The sequence below is a fragment of the Notechis scutatus genome, chromosome 1, assembly GCF_049901735.1.
Source record: "Notechis scutatus isolate UNSWTSFEM ecotype Mainland chromosome 1, rNotScu1.2, whole genome shotgun sequence".
NCBI classification, from domain to species: domain Eukaryota; kingdom Metazoa; phylum Chordata; class Lepidosauria; order Squamata; family Elapidae; genus Notechis; species Notechis scutatus.
The window spans coordinates 70,915,789-70,931,841 of NC_142009.1; the positions used below are offsets into that span (position 1 = coordinate 70,915,789).

At 37.0% G+C, this 16,053-nt stretch overlaps 1 protein-coding gene across 10 annotated transcripts in view; it reads left to right on the plus strand.

Moving 5' to 3' along the window:
- The window catches only part of RGS7 (regulator of G protein signaling 7), a 177,888-nt gene that overhangs the window by 142,131 nt on the left and 19,704 nt on the right, over positions 1–16,053 (plus strand). For all 10 annotated transcript variants that reach the window (XM_087967382.1, XM_087967395.1, XM_026669321.2 and 7 more), the window contains 8 exons: positions 3,988–4,052; positions 5,719–5,795; positions 5,898–5,979; positions 10,452–10,526; positions 12,898–12,996; positions 14,754–14,815; positions 15,024–15,134; positions 15,839–15,964. In XM_087967382.1, the coding sequence (XP_087823508.1) occupies positions 3,988–4,052; positions 5,719–5,795; positions 5,898–5,979; positions 10,452–10,526; positions 12,898–12,996; positions 14,754–14,815; positions 15,024–15,134; positions 15,839–15,964 (697 nt within the window). The remainder of the gene's footprint in view (positions 1–3,987; positions 4,053–5,718; positions 5,796–5,897; positions 5,980–10,451; positions 10,527–12,897; positions 12,997–14,753; positions 14,816–15,023; positions 15,135–15,838; positions 15,965–16,053) is intronic.

Here is a 16,053-nt window from a genome sequence, read left to right on the forward strand (position 1 = left end):
TATATAGACTAAAACTAAAAGATTGCAAGAGAATATAGCTGAAAAGGAGTACCTTTTCAAGTATAGTTGAAAAGAAGGCCATCAGCACAAAAATGAACTGGATCCCACCAACTCGTAAGTGCACCAAGCACTTAACTGGTTTTACTTGTGATGTTCCTCCAGTGTTTCCTCTGATACACAAATGCAATGACTTTTGTTATCCCATCACAGTTCCACAGTAGATGTCAGAATACCATAGTGGAGGTTGTATTTGTGTTCAGTTTTAAATGGGGTGGTAGTAGGAAGAGAAGAGGTGGATGAGGTAGAAAAAAAAAGATCTTATTCATGCCAGGCCAAGAGACCAAGCCAGAATACTTCTGGTATGCCTACATATTAAGTTTTAATTTTATTTTAATCATAGTATTGGAATCAACTCTTGCTTTAGAAATGCTGGTTTTCTGAGCTTGAGCAAGGATGTTCAACCTGCAATGTGATATTTTTATTTTTTCTAGATTGGTGATTAATTTGGTTGACAATATTAAAATCAGTGGTGGGATTCAGCCAGTTTGCACCACTTCAGGAGAACTTTCTGAGCAGTTTGGTGAACTGATTGTTGGAAGAAATCATTAGGGCAGAGGTCCGGTTGTTAAATTATTTGAATCCCACCACTGATTAAAATACTTCTAAATTAAGGAACATCACTGGACGCAATTGATTGGGAAATATAGGACCAAAATGCCTAAATGACACAATAAGTGTGGCATCATGTGATCACACCTGACATAAAATGTCATTTTCCCCATTATCATTAATTGAGACATCAAAGGATCACAACTGCAATTTTATTGCTGCTTCTCCATTGACTCTGCTTGTTGGAAGCCAACTATGAAGCTTACATATGGTGATCATGTGACTTTGGGATGATGATTGCAACAGTCATAAATGCCCAGTGATTGTAAAGCCCCTGAATGATGATCACATGAGGGTACAGGGATGCTACACCAAGAATTGGTCATAAAGTTACTTTTTCAGTAGTAATTTCAAGCAGTCACTAAACAGGGCAGTCGTTGAATGAGGAGTACCTGTACATTTCTGTAATGAATGCTAAGGCTTGCAAGGTGAAAGACTGGAGGTCCCAAACCACCTCTCTCAGAGGTTCTCTGATCTTCACATTTGATACCTCACCTGCTTTGGAATTCTTGCTGCTACCCCATCTTCTAGAGCAGTGATCCCCAACCTTTTTGATGCCGCGGCCCGGTACCGGCATCAGCTGGGCGCCGCCATCTTTTTTTGATGAAAAAGTGCTTCCGGTGAGCTTTCTACCGGAAAAGCTCACCGGAAGCACTTTTTCATCAAAAAGATGGCGGCGCTCAGCAAGCCGCTGCCCGGTAGGAGTTGTTCCACGGACCGGTACCTGTTCTAGAGGGGCATTTTATCTAGTACCCGCACCCAATTTCTAGTATCAATAAGAGGTAGGATTCCTGTTTCATTCTAAGGATTAAAAGTTAAAACACAGAAAATGAAATAATAGAAACAGTGCCACTTCCCAGCCATGTGACATATAGATGTGGTAACTAGAGGACTCAGCTCTTTCTTTTGTCATCTCTTTCCTCATAAGAGATAAACAAAACAAAACTTTCTTATAAAGTGACAAAAAGGTAAAATGTAATCCCGCTTTTTTAAAAACTATAAGTATTAACATGCACACCTTCCATGTGAAAGGAGATAATTACAAAGCTGCCTAGAACACAGCAGCTTGCAAATTAATTTTTAACAAATCCAGATTACAAACAATATTCTGGACAGTTTGAGCGAAAGGAGAATAGCTTTCTGCCTGAAATAGTACAGGTTATGAAAAGACAATTCAAAATATTACGTATCCCAAGAAGCTTATAAAGAAAGAAATGTAAGTTCATGTACACAGGCTGAGGTATACATGAAGGTGGAACTCACTCTGTATCAAAACCTGTACAAAAGGTAGAGAAAATAAGACTTAGCTCAACACAGAAAATATAACTAAACTTAGTACATTTTGAATATTTGCCAAGAATATAGAAAACGTCATAGGGCTGTTTCAGCAGGCTGATTTTTGTCTGCCTTTAAGCTTGAGTTACCAGATAAGAAAACAGGCAGAAGTTTGTATTTACTTACAGAGAAATTGCAGGTTCCCCCCGCCCCACCTTGATGTACGTGCTTTTTTTCCCCAAAAAAATCTGTTCTTGGCTGAAACAGGTTGCTAAATTATCCTGACTACATTTCGTAGATAAGCATTTAGAGCAGTGTTTTTCAAACCGGTCAACCTTGAAATGTGTGGACTTCAACTGCCAGAATTCTCCAGCCAGCTTGGAAATGCTGGCAGCTAAAGTCCTCACATCTTAAAGTTGCCAAGTTTGAAGAACATTGATTTGGAGCCTCATGTAAAAAAATACGTTGTCAAAGGGCCCAGAATTATTTTTGTGGACAAGGTTGTCTATGTGAAGTACTTACTAATGTCCTGTTTCAAAATGTAAGCATATTCCTCCCCACTCTGAGGTTTACTGGTCTGTGGGAGCTTTACACCACAAAATAGTATACATTGAAAGGTAATAGGCTGAAGGAGCACCAAACATAAATTCTTTTACAAGAACATCATAAACAATAGCATTCACTTATATCTTAAACAGTTTGAATCCGTACACTCCAGGTGGCAAAAGCATTTCCACCCTTGCAGTCCTTGGGTTTTGATTATCAATTGGGTTTTGATTATCAATTGATTATCTATCTATGTACAGTATCTATGTATCTGTCAATCATATCTATCTATCTATCTATCTATCTATCTATCTATCTATCTATCTATCTATCTATCTATCTATCCTCTCTCTCTCTCTCTCTCTCTTTCATCATTTTATCTATCATCTATTTTCCAAAGCACCTGAAGGCAGGACAAGAAGCAATGGATGGAAACTAATCAAGGAGAGAAGCAACCTAGAACTAAGGAGAAATTTCCTGATAGTTAGAACAATTAATCAGTTGAACAACTTGCCTCCAGAAGTTGTAAATGCTCCAACACTGGAATTTTTTAAAAAGATGTTGGATAACCATTTGTCTGAAGTGGTGTAGGGTTTCCTGCCTAGGTAGGGGGTTGGACTAGAACAGGGGTCGCCAACCTTTTGGATCTTAGAGACCACCAAACTCATAATTTTACATCCCAGAGACCACTAACTGGTTCTGTGGGCATGGCCTAATTTGTAGGTGTGGCTTGGTGGTCATATGACTGGCTGGGCATGGCTTGTATGTAAATATTATAAATATTTATATAAATATTGATTTTTTTTATAAAAAAGAACAACTTTTACCCAAAATCAGGCAAAGCAGGCAGATTGAGTTGCTCACAGAATCACAGATTCATTCAGAAAACTATCTGCCATTGACTAGCTCAGTCTGTCACATAAAATTTGCTTGCAAGCAAACTCACAAAATTAACTCACAACAAACCATGCATGTAAATATTGATTTTTTTATATATAAAAAGAGCAACTTTTACCCAAAATCAGGCAAAGCAGGCAGATTGAGTTGCTCACAGAATCATTCAGTGATCTATCTATCTGCCATCTCAAATTTGCTTGCCGTGAGTCTGCACTGAATTTGCTTGCAAGCAAACCTTCAGTCCTAAGGGAGGTTCGGCTGTGCTGAGCCAAAGATCTAGGCATAGGCCACCAATAATTCTTTTTTGTTTAGTAGCAGTACATTCTTTCTTAAGTAAAACACAAAAGCAAACAAGCAAAATTTAGTTTTTCACTAGTTTATAGACAAACTGCTAGACAATGGCTAGTTGCTTTTGACACCTACTGCATTTTAATGCTTTTGGGCAGATCTTCATGTCTTGAAAAGAAACACAGGCAGAGCTGTGATGGTCAGAACCTTTTTACTCAATGAAACATATATTAAATCTTTAGGTCTTGATGTCTGGCCTTTGATATAGTATCTGAGATAGCAAGAAATGATTGATTCTTTTTTGTGTTCCAGCGGTTTACCTCTGCAAGCGAACAATGCAAAACAAAGCACGGCTTGAGCTAGCAGACTATGAAGCAGTAAGTACCTGGACCCTTTCCTAGAAGCGAGACTTGAAAATTGGGTCATGAGACTTGGAACACTTCCAGAAACAAAAGCAAAGGCCTTGAAACAATCCTGGTCTTGGAAAAGAAAATTAGATATTTGGGAGCTTCAACTTGCGGGCAGGCGTCGATATTGGAGCTTCTTGGTTTGAAACAAGCACATTAAAAAGAATGGCAGAGCCAATGGAATAACATTGCCTTTAAAAAGATTGAAGAGCATCATGGCAAAAATAGAGATCATTTCACTTAAATTGCAGAAGACTTATGGTCGCCCCCATGAAGATCTCTAAAATGTTCAGAAACATTGGTAACAACCAAGGGTTCCATGTCTGCTTTGGTCTATGTTGACTTCAAGCTCACTCTGAATGCTCTACTTACACTGTCTAAAATGGAGGCTGATTTCTTTCCTTTCCACTGAATGTAGATTGGGAAGTCAGTGCAATTTTATTTCCTGCCAACCTGATTACTGGTTGTACCCACACTTCAAATAGGGGACAGCGTGTTTTTCTATCCCAAAAGAATGCAGTTAGTGCTCAGAACTTATATATTTATTGCATGCTACTGTAGGAGAGTAAAAGTGCCTTGATTTGCTATGGAACATAAGAAACAGAATTGTTGCATCTTTCTTGGAAGTACACCATTACATGCACACAATATCTACTTATTTACACAGCAATACAACTTACCTTATGTGCGGCCAGAATCTGAAAATTACATGTAACATAGCACAGTACTTTAGCAAAATGGTTCAGTTGAGATTGGCATATGTGGGACTGTTTGGGGTAAATTGTAGGGGTGATACCGAAATATAATTTTATCATATTTTATTTATCTATATATTAAATTATTGTATTTTATTCCAATTTCATTTTAAACTGTATTTTATTCCAATTTCATTTTAAATTGTATTTTATTCCAATTTCATTTTAAATTGTATTTTATCAAATTCCATTTTAAATTGTTTTAAATCAGATTTTAGTAATAATTTGTGTCTGGAATTCTGCACTTTGGTAAGGTCCAAGGGCTAATCAATAAAGTAAAGTGACAGAAAGTGATGTAGCAATTTTTAGAACTAGGTCTGATCTGTGGGACAAAAACCACTAGTAGCTTAAAAAGATTTGTCTTGATCCATTTTGTTCTGAGAGCATGGATGTGGAGGCAGTATAAACCATGTTTCCAATAACAAAACAAGTTCCCATCTCATTTAGGACTGAGGAGAGAAGGCAAAATTTGACAGGCACAAAGGAATGCCTGGGGAATATAGGTTCTGTGAACTGAAACATTTCAGTGAACAAAGACATACCTTCTAATTTTTAAAATAATGGGTATATCCATCTAGTTTTCTTTACACTGGCACTGAAATGGATGACTGTTGCCTTCTCTCAGGAGGCATCCAGTTTTCCAGTGTAATCTATAATTGTGAGGTTTTCTGATGATCTCCCATTAAAGTACTAACTAGATCAGACCCTGCTTAGGATTCCAGAATCTTGCCACCTGCTCAGGTAATACTTATTTGGAATCTTGAAATGTCAGAAGAAAATTGCAATGACTTGGATCCAAATTACATTTATGTAATGAAGATTTCGAACTCTCCAAAGTTCTTCCTACTCAAGAAACTTGCTAATATGTATTGTGTTTTCAGGAAAGCTTGGCCAGGTTGCAACGAGCATTTGCACGGAAGTGGGAATTTATTTTTATGCAAGCAGAAGCGCAAGCCAAGTGAGTAGCCACAGACATTTTATTGCTTGCTTTGTCATCTGCTGTCTTTCGAGGCATTTCAATTTATCTTTTTATGTTATTTATCTACCTCATCATCTACAGAGTGGACAAGAAAAGGGACAAGATAGAAAGAAAAATCCTTGACAGCCAAGAGAGAGCATTCTGGGATGTACACCGGCCAGTGGTTTGTAAATTAATATTGTCAGCCCTTACATTCAGAAACGGTTGTGTAGTTAGTGTGCAGTTTTGGAAATATATTCTTCCCTCCTTCCTTCCTCTCCCCCTATTGACTGATTATATGAGGTAGGTTCACAAATGCAGTGATACTGGCCCCCAGAAGTTAAAAATGGCTGAACTCTCTCCTAGCCATGGTCTCTCTGGGGCAATGCCTCCCCATCCAAACCTAGGGATGGAAGAATCTTATCTCTGGATTAAAATAGGAAATAACTAATTTAAGTTACCACTGGACAAAAAAAGTTGAGATATAAAATCAATGAAATAAATTTAATTTAATTTAATTTTAAAAAATGAAGGAAGGACACAAGCACTCACAAGTCAGTTACTGACCCCCAAAAGGTGCACAAGGATACCACATGATTTATTGCATCAGCTGTCAGCCTGTAAATACTTAGGGATGGAGTTTGTGCTTTTATAGTTTGTGCTTATGTTTTCACAGTTCTACCAACACAGTTCACTGTAGATGCCTAGGAACATGGGAAATATATGGATTAATGTGGGTGTCATAGGATTAATTTAACACCAAATTCTCTAAGTAAATACCACCTGCATTCCCAACAGCGAGTGCACTCATTATCTATAAGTTTATTTATAATTATTACATCACTGTTTCCAATTACTTGGCTTGGAACTTGCAATGTTCACACCTAATCCAAAATAAGCATATTGCCCACTTGAATTCTCCTTCAGTTCAATTGTAATCTGAAATGAAAAAGAACTCATTCTTCCAACTGTTCCTGGCAAAGTTTGCACAATACTGAGTTAAAGACTAAGTGGTATACTTAATTTTGAACCGATTGTTTTATAGCTTAGATTAGGTAGCATTATCCCTGCCAGTGAGTCTGGCATTTGCCCTTTGTTTATACACAGTAGCTTGACTTGTCAGTTTTAGTGGGAGTGTAGTTTTCTCCTTGCTAGTTCTTTGATTAGTGTCCTGTTTTCCACTTGACTGTTTACCTGGCATTAATTCTCCTTATTTGGGTGTTGGCTGATGAAGGGGTTTGTTTCCTTCCTAGCTTTTTTTTTTGTTATCTCTTTTGAATTATGTGTAAATATGGTTTATTTTTATGTTTCTATTGATGGCTGATTTATCTGAATGCCAAGCTTCCAGGAATTCCTTAGCATTTTTGACTTGGCTTGGTCTAGGATGCTCACACATTTCCAATTGAAACAGTGGTTGAGTCTGTCCATGTGTCGTAAGATTAAGAAGTTTTCATCCCATCATCTGACTGCTAGTTGGTGCTCATGGGTATGTTATACTAATCTTCTGCCTGTCTGGCCTATTTAGTGGCTGTTATGATCCTAACACCTTATGTTCATTCCTGTTTTTCTTCTTGGGCTGATGGATCTTTTGACTTAAAATATTCCAGAGAGATTTTGAGAGTTGTTTGTGGTATAATTGTTTGGGGAATAGACTTACCTATTTATAGGATCTCTGTCACTGAAGAAATGGCAGGAAGAGGGGAGGGAAAGCTTTCTTTTACCTTTCTCTCCATAACTATTGTTACAACAGCTAGAGAAAAGGAAGGAAAATGCTTCATGCTATGGCTCTGGAACACTACAGCATTAGAAAATTAGGAGTGCGTAAAGGGTTTGAGGAAAACATACACTGCAGGGGTAGGATTCTTTGTCCTCCCAGTGACATTATCTCAGGGATCCCCAAACTTGGCAACTTTAAGACTTGTGGACTTCAACTCCCAAAATTCCTCAGCCAGCTATACTATGGGAATTATGGGAGTTGAAGTCCACAAGTCTTAAAGTTGTCAAGTTTGGAGACCTCTGCATTATCTGGACTGTGACATGTTCCTGGGCTTTTAAAAATAGCTGGCCTGAGTAATACCAGAAGTGGTTGTGATTTTGAGGAAATGCTCTTAGTTATCCAAGTTGTATCCTGAATCATGCATTGGGGAGATGGGATTGCCCTGAATGAGCTATACTGCATGACCTCCATGTTTACAAACATGTTTGTTTTATTAGACACCATTTCCAATATTAGCTGGAACTAAAAGAGTCCCTCTGGTTGATGCCAGTCATCCTGTTCTGTATTCATACACAAAATTAACAAACTCATTTGATTGAGTAAGACAGCATTAGTTAAAGAAAATAAGCCAATCCTAATAAAATAGAATAATATAACTAAAAGATTAAAAAGTAATGGCCTGTATATGTTACCTCTCTTTTCAAATCTTTCACTTTTATAAAAACAAGTATGAATGAGAATGAGCAGGGATGGTTATGTTCAAGGATGTGTGTTTATTTATCTGCATATAATTTTTCGTATGGATGGAGGTTATGTGTTTCCATGTGAATGTAAGTCTTATGAGAAGAAGAAATATGGGAATAAATATGGAAGTTTTGTGTGTATGTGTGTATGTGTATAGCCAAATTGGAAGTGGGAGAGGGGGTCGATTGTGCTTGTTGCATTGTACAGATCATCCTCCACAATTGGGACCAGCAACTTGGTTGCGTGTATATTTATTATTTTACCATAAAACTTACAATGATGCTAAAGGAAATGCTGACTTAAAATCATATCATATCATATCCAGGCTGTGACATTCTCCCACAGAGTGTCTACATTTGTTTTCCAAAACCTTCCCCTGAGCCACTGACATATAAAGCAGCAGTTGCAACAAGAATATTTAATTAAAGTCAATAAAGTAATTACAAAACCATGCTTGTAAAATGAAAAACAGATGCTTTATGGTTACTGATGGGAGCAGTGGATCAATAACTCTATATTTATTTGCCATTCGATTATAATATTTAATCATGCAATCATGAAGTTAGAAGGGGCTTTTTAGACCTTCAGGTCTAACGTCTTCCTCAATGCCAAAACTTAAATGAAAGATTCTTAATAAAAGCTGTCCAGCCTCTATTTCTACACACCCAGTGAAGATAAGGCCAGTTGCTGGGTAATTGGTTCCACTGTCAGACTGCTCTTACTGTCAGGATTTTTTAAACCTCTGACTCTATTCAATCTGAATCTATTCTGAATCTACACGTAGCTGAAATCCATTTTTCCATGTTTTGGATTTAGAAGAATGATGCATTTTTACTTTTTCTGTAATGTCGCTTGAGATATACAAGGAATGCTATTGTGTCCCTCATCAGTCTTCTGTCCTCAAAGTTAAATATTCCAGTTCTTTCACTCTCCTCAAATAACTTAATTTCTAGCTCCCTGATTAATCAATCTTCTCTGAACCTCTTCCGATTAGTCTGAATGCTTCTTAAAGTAGGGTGCTAAAAACTAGACATAAAACTCAAGTTGAGTTTCTGATCAATGCAGAATAAAATGGAATGATTATTTCTTGTGCTTTGGAAGCTTCTTCATGTGTCCTAAAATTCCATGTGCCTTTTTTATAGCTAGCTCATGATGTTGACATTTATTTGGTTTGTAGACAATATTATTCCAAAATTGTTATAAGCACTTTATTACCAATTACACCTATGCATCTCATTTCTGTGTGAAGAGCTTCTTGCAAGTTTTTTGAATTTCATTCTTCATTTTTATCTATTTCTCCACCCTATCAAGATAATTTTAAATTGTATGTTTGTCTTCAGGGATGTTCGCAATTTCTTCCTTTTTGTGACAATGCTTACCCACAGGGACAATTCCATTGCTTGTTTTTCCCTGTCGAGAGTTGCTTCTTCTATCAACTCATGTTCTAGTACTTCCTTTGCCTGTCTGATAAAACTTTATCTTCATGAGCTGAAGTATGCCCATTTGTTGCTATAGTTCTTACTACTTATTCAAGTACAACTGACATTTCATATTTTCTGCAAACATTTGCCAGATTGTTTCCAGGCAAGAGCATGAACATAGAATACCAAGGACTCCACAACTTTAGTTTTATATTGTAAAAACCACCAGTAGGAGGTGTCCTACTTTGTCTGTTTTTTTGTTCATCTTCTTCTTCCCTTCTTTTTGTTCCCTTCTCAAGTTTTCCAGTGATGGGAAGTTTGAAAGGGATTCTCCCCTTAAACTCTTTTGCTGTTGGACTTCTGTTCTCAATTCATTCAACCAGTAAATAAACTGTATTTCTTATTTTACAATAGATGGATAGTTACTTTTCAAACAAGCATGGAAAAACATTGGGTTCCTATAATATAAGTGATAATTGGTTTAGGAATTTTATTTACATTTGGGTGCCATCACGAAGAGTAATTTTATACAGATAATCACATAAGATGGTATTATATTATATTGCCTGTTTGCTAGGCTACATGTATGGGGCTCATGGGAAACAAAATCTAACAACACCAAGAATATTTGTATGAAGACAGCTTGAGTTTATGAGACCATTCACTAGCTGAAACCTTTCCAACACATTACAGAAGCAAACAGAATATCTTAATTTGGTTGTGGATTCAGATGCTAACATAAAGCAATCACGTTTATCTATATTTTGGTTTTAGCCTGGATGTGTAAATACGACGGAAGTTGATATTAAAAAGTCTTCAAGAATGAGAAATCCTCACAAAACAAGAAAGGTATGTTCTTATCTTTAGTAATTATCTACATATAAGCATATTTTGCTTTCCCTTATAGTGAAGAAATCCATTATAATAATTCTGGGTATATACAATTCTTTAAAAAATGAAAACAAGTTTATTCTAGAAGCAAGTATTTTTTTCCCCAATGGAATGAATGCTTAGTTTTTTTTATATTTAGAAAAAATATTCTCCATCCCTTCGCCAGTTCTTCATTTTTATTTAGCAAACTCAACTCTTTTGCAAATAACATAAACTTCTGCGGATGGTCTCAGTAGGAGTCTTCCCATGCACTTCTTCTGTGACAGCAAGTGCAACATTAGTGCATGACCTTTCAATAAATAGTTTCTGCAGTAATGACTCAACTTTTACCTTTATCCTGTTCATCAAGAACAGATCTATTTAATGATGGATGTCACCATCATGAACATCGGCTGTAAACTCAGGAATTGCAAGTCCTGATATGGCTAGTAACTGCTTGGTCAGATGTTGGAGCATGGATATTTCTAGTCATGGTGTTCATGAAATTTTTCTGGCAATAGTAATTATACATCTGAAAGAATTATACTGTAACAGCATTATATTATAGCAGGCATGAGTTCCAGCAGTATGGCTACATAACTGCAGTAGAGAAACTGGTCCTTGATTTAGTCTTTGAAGGAACAATAATCATCCCTTTTAAATTAGAAACTGCAATGACATAGAGAGGTTCCCAGTCCTGACCACAAAACTATCCAATGTGAGAATGAAAAAGTGGTGACATTTTCAAATATTAGAATTAAAACCACATATTTGTTATACTGGATTAGAATTTCACTGTATTGTACCTTTTTGAATGAAATAAGATGGCAATCCAAAATGCAATGTGGTTCGGTTAAAATATTAGTGTTTAAGCCAATAATCAGCTTTGTTACAGTAGGTTATAATGACATTTTGGCTGCTGTATGTGTAAAAGAGTTGTGCCAAGAATTAGTCACATCTCAAATGTTTGGCATACGCTGAAGATATGTACAAATAATAGGCCATCACAGCATTCGTAACTTTAAAAAAAATTAGCCCACAAGCACCACAGCTGTTTCTGGATCTTTAGATAGATAGAAACACCCCCACACTAACCATCAACCTCTCTTTACTGATTTAAGTAATGTTATACAAAACACAGAAAAGGAGTAAGAAACAGTCAACCCAGACAACTTTAAGATGTGAGATAGGGAAAGGAAGTCCCCTTAAACCTATTAATACCAATACCATTCGTTATACCAGGGTTGTCACGTCATCATCACGTGATATATTGGGACTTCCCCCCCTTTGCAAACTGAGTGTGGATGTGGCTAACACATGACACAGCTGGCCCGTGGGCTGGGAGTTTGACAACCCTGCACTATATCTTTCTAAACCTGCAAACTATACTTCTTTCCCTTACATTCATTTATGGCTTTATTCAAACCATTCACCTTATCTTTAAACATTTGTTTACATTTCTATCCACATTAATTGCCTTTATATGGTCAAACCACCTCAACATACTTCTTGATTTCTGATCATTCACGTTTTTGTTCAGTTGGAATTCATTTAGCTCTCATTAATTCTTCACCCCCTCTCTTGTTATGTCTCCACACACACACCCATTCAATTTACTTTTATAAATCAACCAAATCTTTATTCATAGACCAGCATATAAAACACTGGAGTGTTCACTTTTTCACTTTACCATTCTATCAATAATCAATGTTAATATAATTCTCACATAGGTTTGTATCTCCTTGTAATATACTTGTTTTTTTCCAATAAAGGAGAATGTTTGTAGCCCAGAGTTGAAATGAGGGGTCCTTGGTGCTCTCTGAGCTTGGTTGTTTCCTAGCAGATGTTTGATTAGCCAAACTAGGTAACATCATGAATGAAAGTGCCCTTGGCTATACTTCCACCAGTTGCTTCAGCAGGAGATGAGAGTACAAGAAGGCCTCAAGTCACAAACTACCTTCTTCAGGGAAAGCACAACCCTATTAAGAATAATGCAAGGTCAATGTTTTTGAATTATCTAGTTCTTTACTGATGAAGAGCAACTCTGTCCAGGGTATGTTTTGCCTCATCTGATGTGGATGTTCAGGACTTCTACACTATTTTTGATTTGGTCCAAAGTAGCAATGTACACCTGAATTTCATTATTATATTGATAAGAGTTCACCCCAGTCTGACATTTGACTTCTTTCAGTAGATGTTGAGCAATATAGAGAAGAGCACTGAGCCTTCTGGAACCCCTCATAGCAGTACCCATAGACTTAAATGCTTCTCCCCATGACCACTGAGGGAATTGCATAGGAATAGCAGAACTCTGTTGTTGTATTAACATCTCTTCTACTTTTATATGCAGTCTGTTTATGGATTACAGAATGATATTCGAAGTCATAGTCCTACACACACACCAATGCCAGAAACAAAACCTCCCACAGAAGAGCAATTGTGTCAAGAGGTTTGTGAGACTATATTTATTTGATTTACTCACCCATATAGCAAAACTAAACACTGAACTTATTGCATTCTGAAAAATCAAAGTATAAAACATATTATGTATTACTTTAAACGAATGCCTGGAATATTTTGAAAATGTCAGAACTGAATGAAATGCTCCATTCTGTCAAAATACATGGCGGTCCAGTTCCATAATGGCTAACCCAGAGGGCTCCCAGGCTCTCAGTCTGATGTTGCTCTGTGCTAATAGGAGGGGAGTCGTGGCTGAGAGTGTTGGAAGCAAGTGAGGAAAACATAGATGGGAGAAAAAGGGAATGTCCATCTGGGAATAGCATTGTTTTTAAGGTTTGATTCATAACATGTTTAAATATAATACAAGAGGCTACATTTTACCACCATCACCAGTTGCTTCCATTTCATATTAAAATGCATTTTCCTAAAAACATTAAAGGTTATAATTTTGATTTATTATATTCTATAGATTTCAGTGAATTTCAGTGGATGATAGAGGTAGCTGACTCTCTTTCTCTGTGTGTGTGCTTATTTGTGTGTTTTACACACTCACACATCCACACACCCACATCTCTCTCTCTCTCTCTCTCTCTCTATCTATCTATCTATCTATCTATCTATCTATCTATCTATTCATATTCTAGCTAGCTAGCTATTTAGCTATCTATCATCTAGCTATTTGTCATCTAGCTATCAAGCTATCTATTCCATTTCAAGAATCAATCCCTGGGAAATAATGCTATTCTCTAACAGATAGCAACAAGCACTTAGACATTTATACCGCTCCATTGTGCTTTATAGCACTCTCTGGGTGTTTTATAATGTCAGCATATTTCCCCCAACAGTCTGGGTCCTCATTTTACCAACCTCAGAAGGATGGAAGGCTGAGTCAACCTTGAGCCACGTCAGGATTGAACAATACTGCATTCTAACCACGGGGCCACCAGGGCTCTTTAGATAGATACTTCAAGTTCCAATCTGTGCTCCCCTCACTTATTTCTGCCTCTCTCATACTTGGCAGTCCTAACTTCAAGGTATGTGGCTACAGAGGGCTTAGGATGAGGCGAAACTGCAGTTCCTGCCAACCACGAGGATTCTATGTGCCCCAGTTATTCTCATGGAACAATCCTTAGGCCAACGAACGATACACGTTTTGTTGCAAACCCAATAGTTGAACAGTTTTCCATGAGCTGCAAAGTAACGTGGACTGTTGATCTTATTTTAGGGTATGATCCAACTATATTTACATACTTGAACTTCGGAGTGATTTTTATGCTCAGACTTGCTTTGAATCTTGATTTTAATAAATATTGTGTAACATACCTGTATGTGTGACTATAGGGGTAGTGAAAGTGGGGTTGTCCTCTTAGATTGATGATAATCTAATTACCCAAAACTAAATATATTTGCATTCTAAATACAAAATAATTACCAAAATTACATGCGTTTGTATATTTTTAGTTTTAATGGGAGTTTTAAGGATGTGGATCTGCAAAAATCCACATCCCTTTAGATTTAATGGCAAAAGTCCTTTCAATATTACTGACCATGACTGCACTGTTATGAGATCTTTACTTGAGCTGGATTGTGTTTTCTCTTGACTTAATTTATAAACAGCTCAATGCAAAAGATCTCATGGCTTAGCATGAGTTCATATAAAATGCTCCATTTTTCTTAGGCCAAATTAATCTCTGCTTACTCAAACCTTAGACTTTTATCAGGTTGTTTTTTTTTTGCCTTTTGTAGATAAAATATTGGCAAATACAGCTAGACAGACATCGGTTAAAAATGTCAAAAGTTGCAGAAAGGTATGTATATTACCATGAATTTGTCAAAAAGCTGCCATTTTCTGTACTCACAAAAAAAAATGGGAGGGGAAGGGGAGGGCAATTATTAAATGAATGATTCCAACATAGCTGAGAAAAATACATTTAGACCTTCCTTTGTAAAAATAGGTTCTTAACACTCTTTGTAATAAATGCATTGTAAAAATGTTAGCTGATTGTGTTTTTCTAGTTTATTAACTTATACCGGGCAGTATGTGGAATATGACCCTTTCCTGCAGTCATCTGATCCCTCTAATCCTTGGCTGTCAGATGATCCTACTTTCTGGGAAACAGAAATAAGGTATGTCAGGAGTAAATTTGCTCTTTTTTTCCCAAATAACTAACAGATATTCAGCAGCATTAGTTTAAAAAATCAGATTGCGTGAAAGAAGAAGAAATAATATTTTTCACAATGTTTTGCTGTTAAAGGTTTTCCTTAGTAAAGGACAATCAAGGACTTCAGCAGGGACCCAGTTTTTATGTTTCTAAATTCTGTCTGTGTTATCAAGCAGTGCTCTCTCCCTAGAATTGCTTGCGAGTGTGAAGCAAGGAAAAAAAACACACACACACACACACACACAGAGAGAGAGAGAGAGAGAGAGAGAGAGATGCTGGAGGAATTGCACCATGCCGAAAATAGTACAGTTTCCATATAACCACCCATATGAATGTACAAACAACAGAGGCCTAATAATAGTGGAACCAAATACACTAATAGGATTATTTTTCTTGGCCAAAATGCTGAACTGAACTGATGCTATTTAGGAGATTAACATTCTTTGAACTTTAGCATGAAAAAAAGCTTTAGTTATCTGTCTCTACCATAGTTGTAGTGCGGCACACATTTACTGCTGTTAAAGTAATATGCAGTTGAAGTAGCCCTATATGTGGTTAGGTTACTCTGCATGGCCTGCATCATCTTCTCCCCATAGCGAGGCAGATACATGGCCAATTGAGCTATTTCAACAAGTCTGAGGGATTGTTGGTTGGTTTGTTTCCTTTCAGCAAAGAGCCACATCAGCAAAGAGTAAAGCGATGGGGCTTTGGCATGGATGAAGCTCTGAAAGACCCGGTGGGAAGAGAACAGTTCCTCAAATTCCTGGAGTCTGAATTTAGTTCAGAGAATTTAAGGTTAGCCTTTCCCTCCACTCATTGATATCTGGGCTGTCTAAGGAAATAGTATAACTGGGATGAATCTGTTATTTCTCCTCAATGTGCTC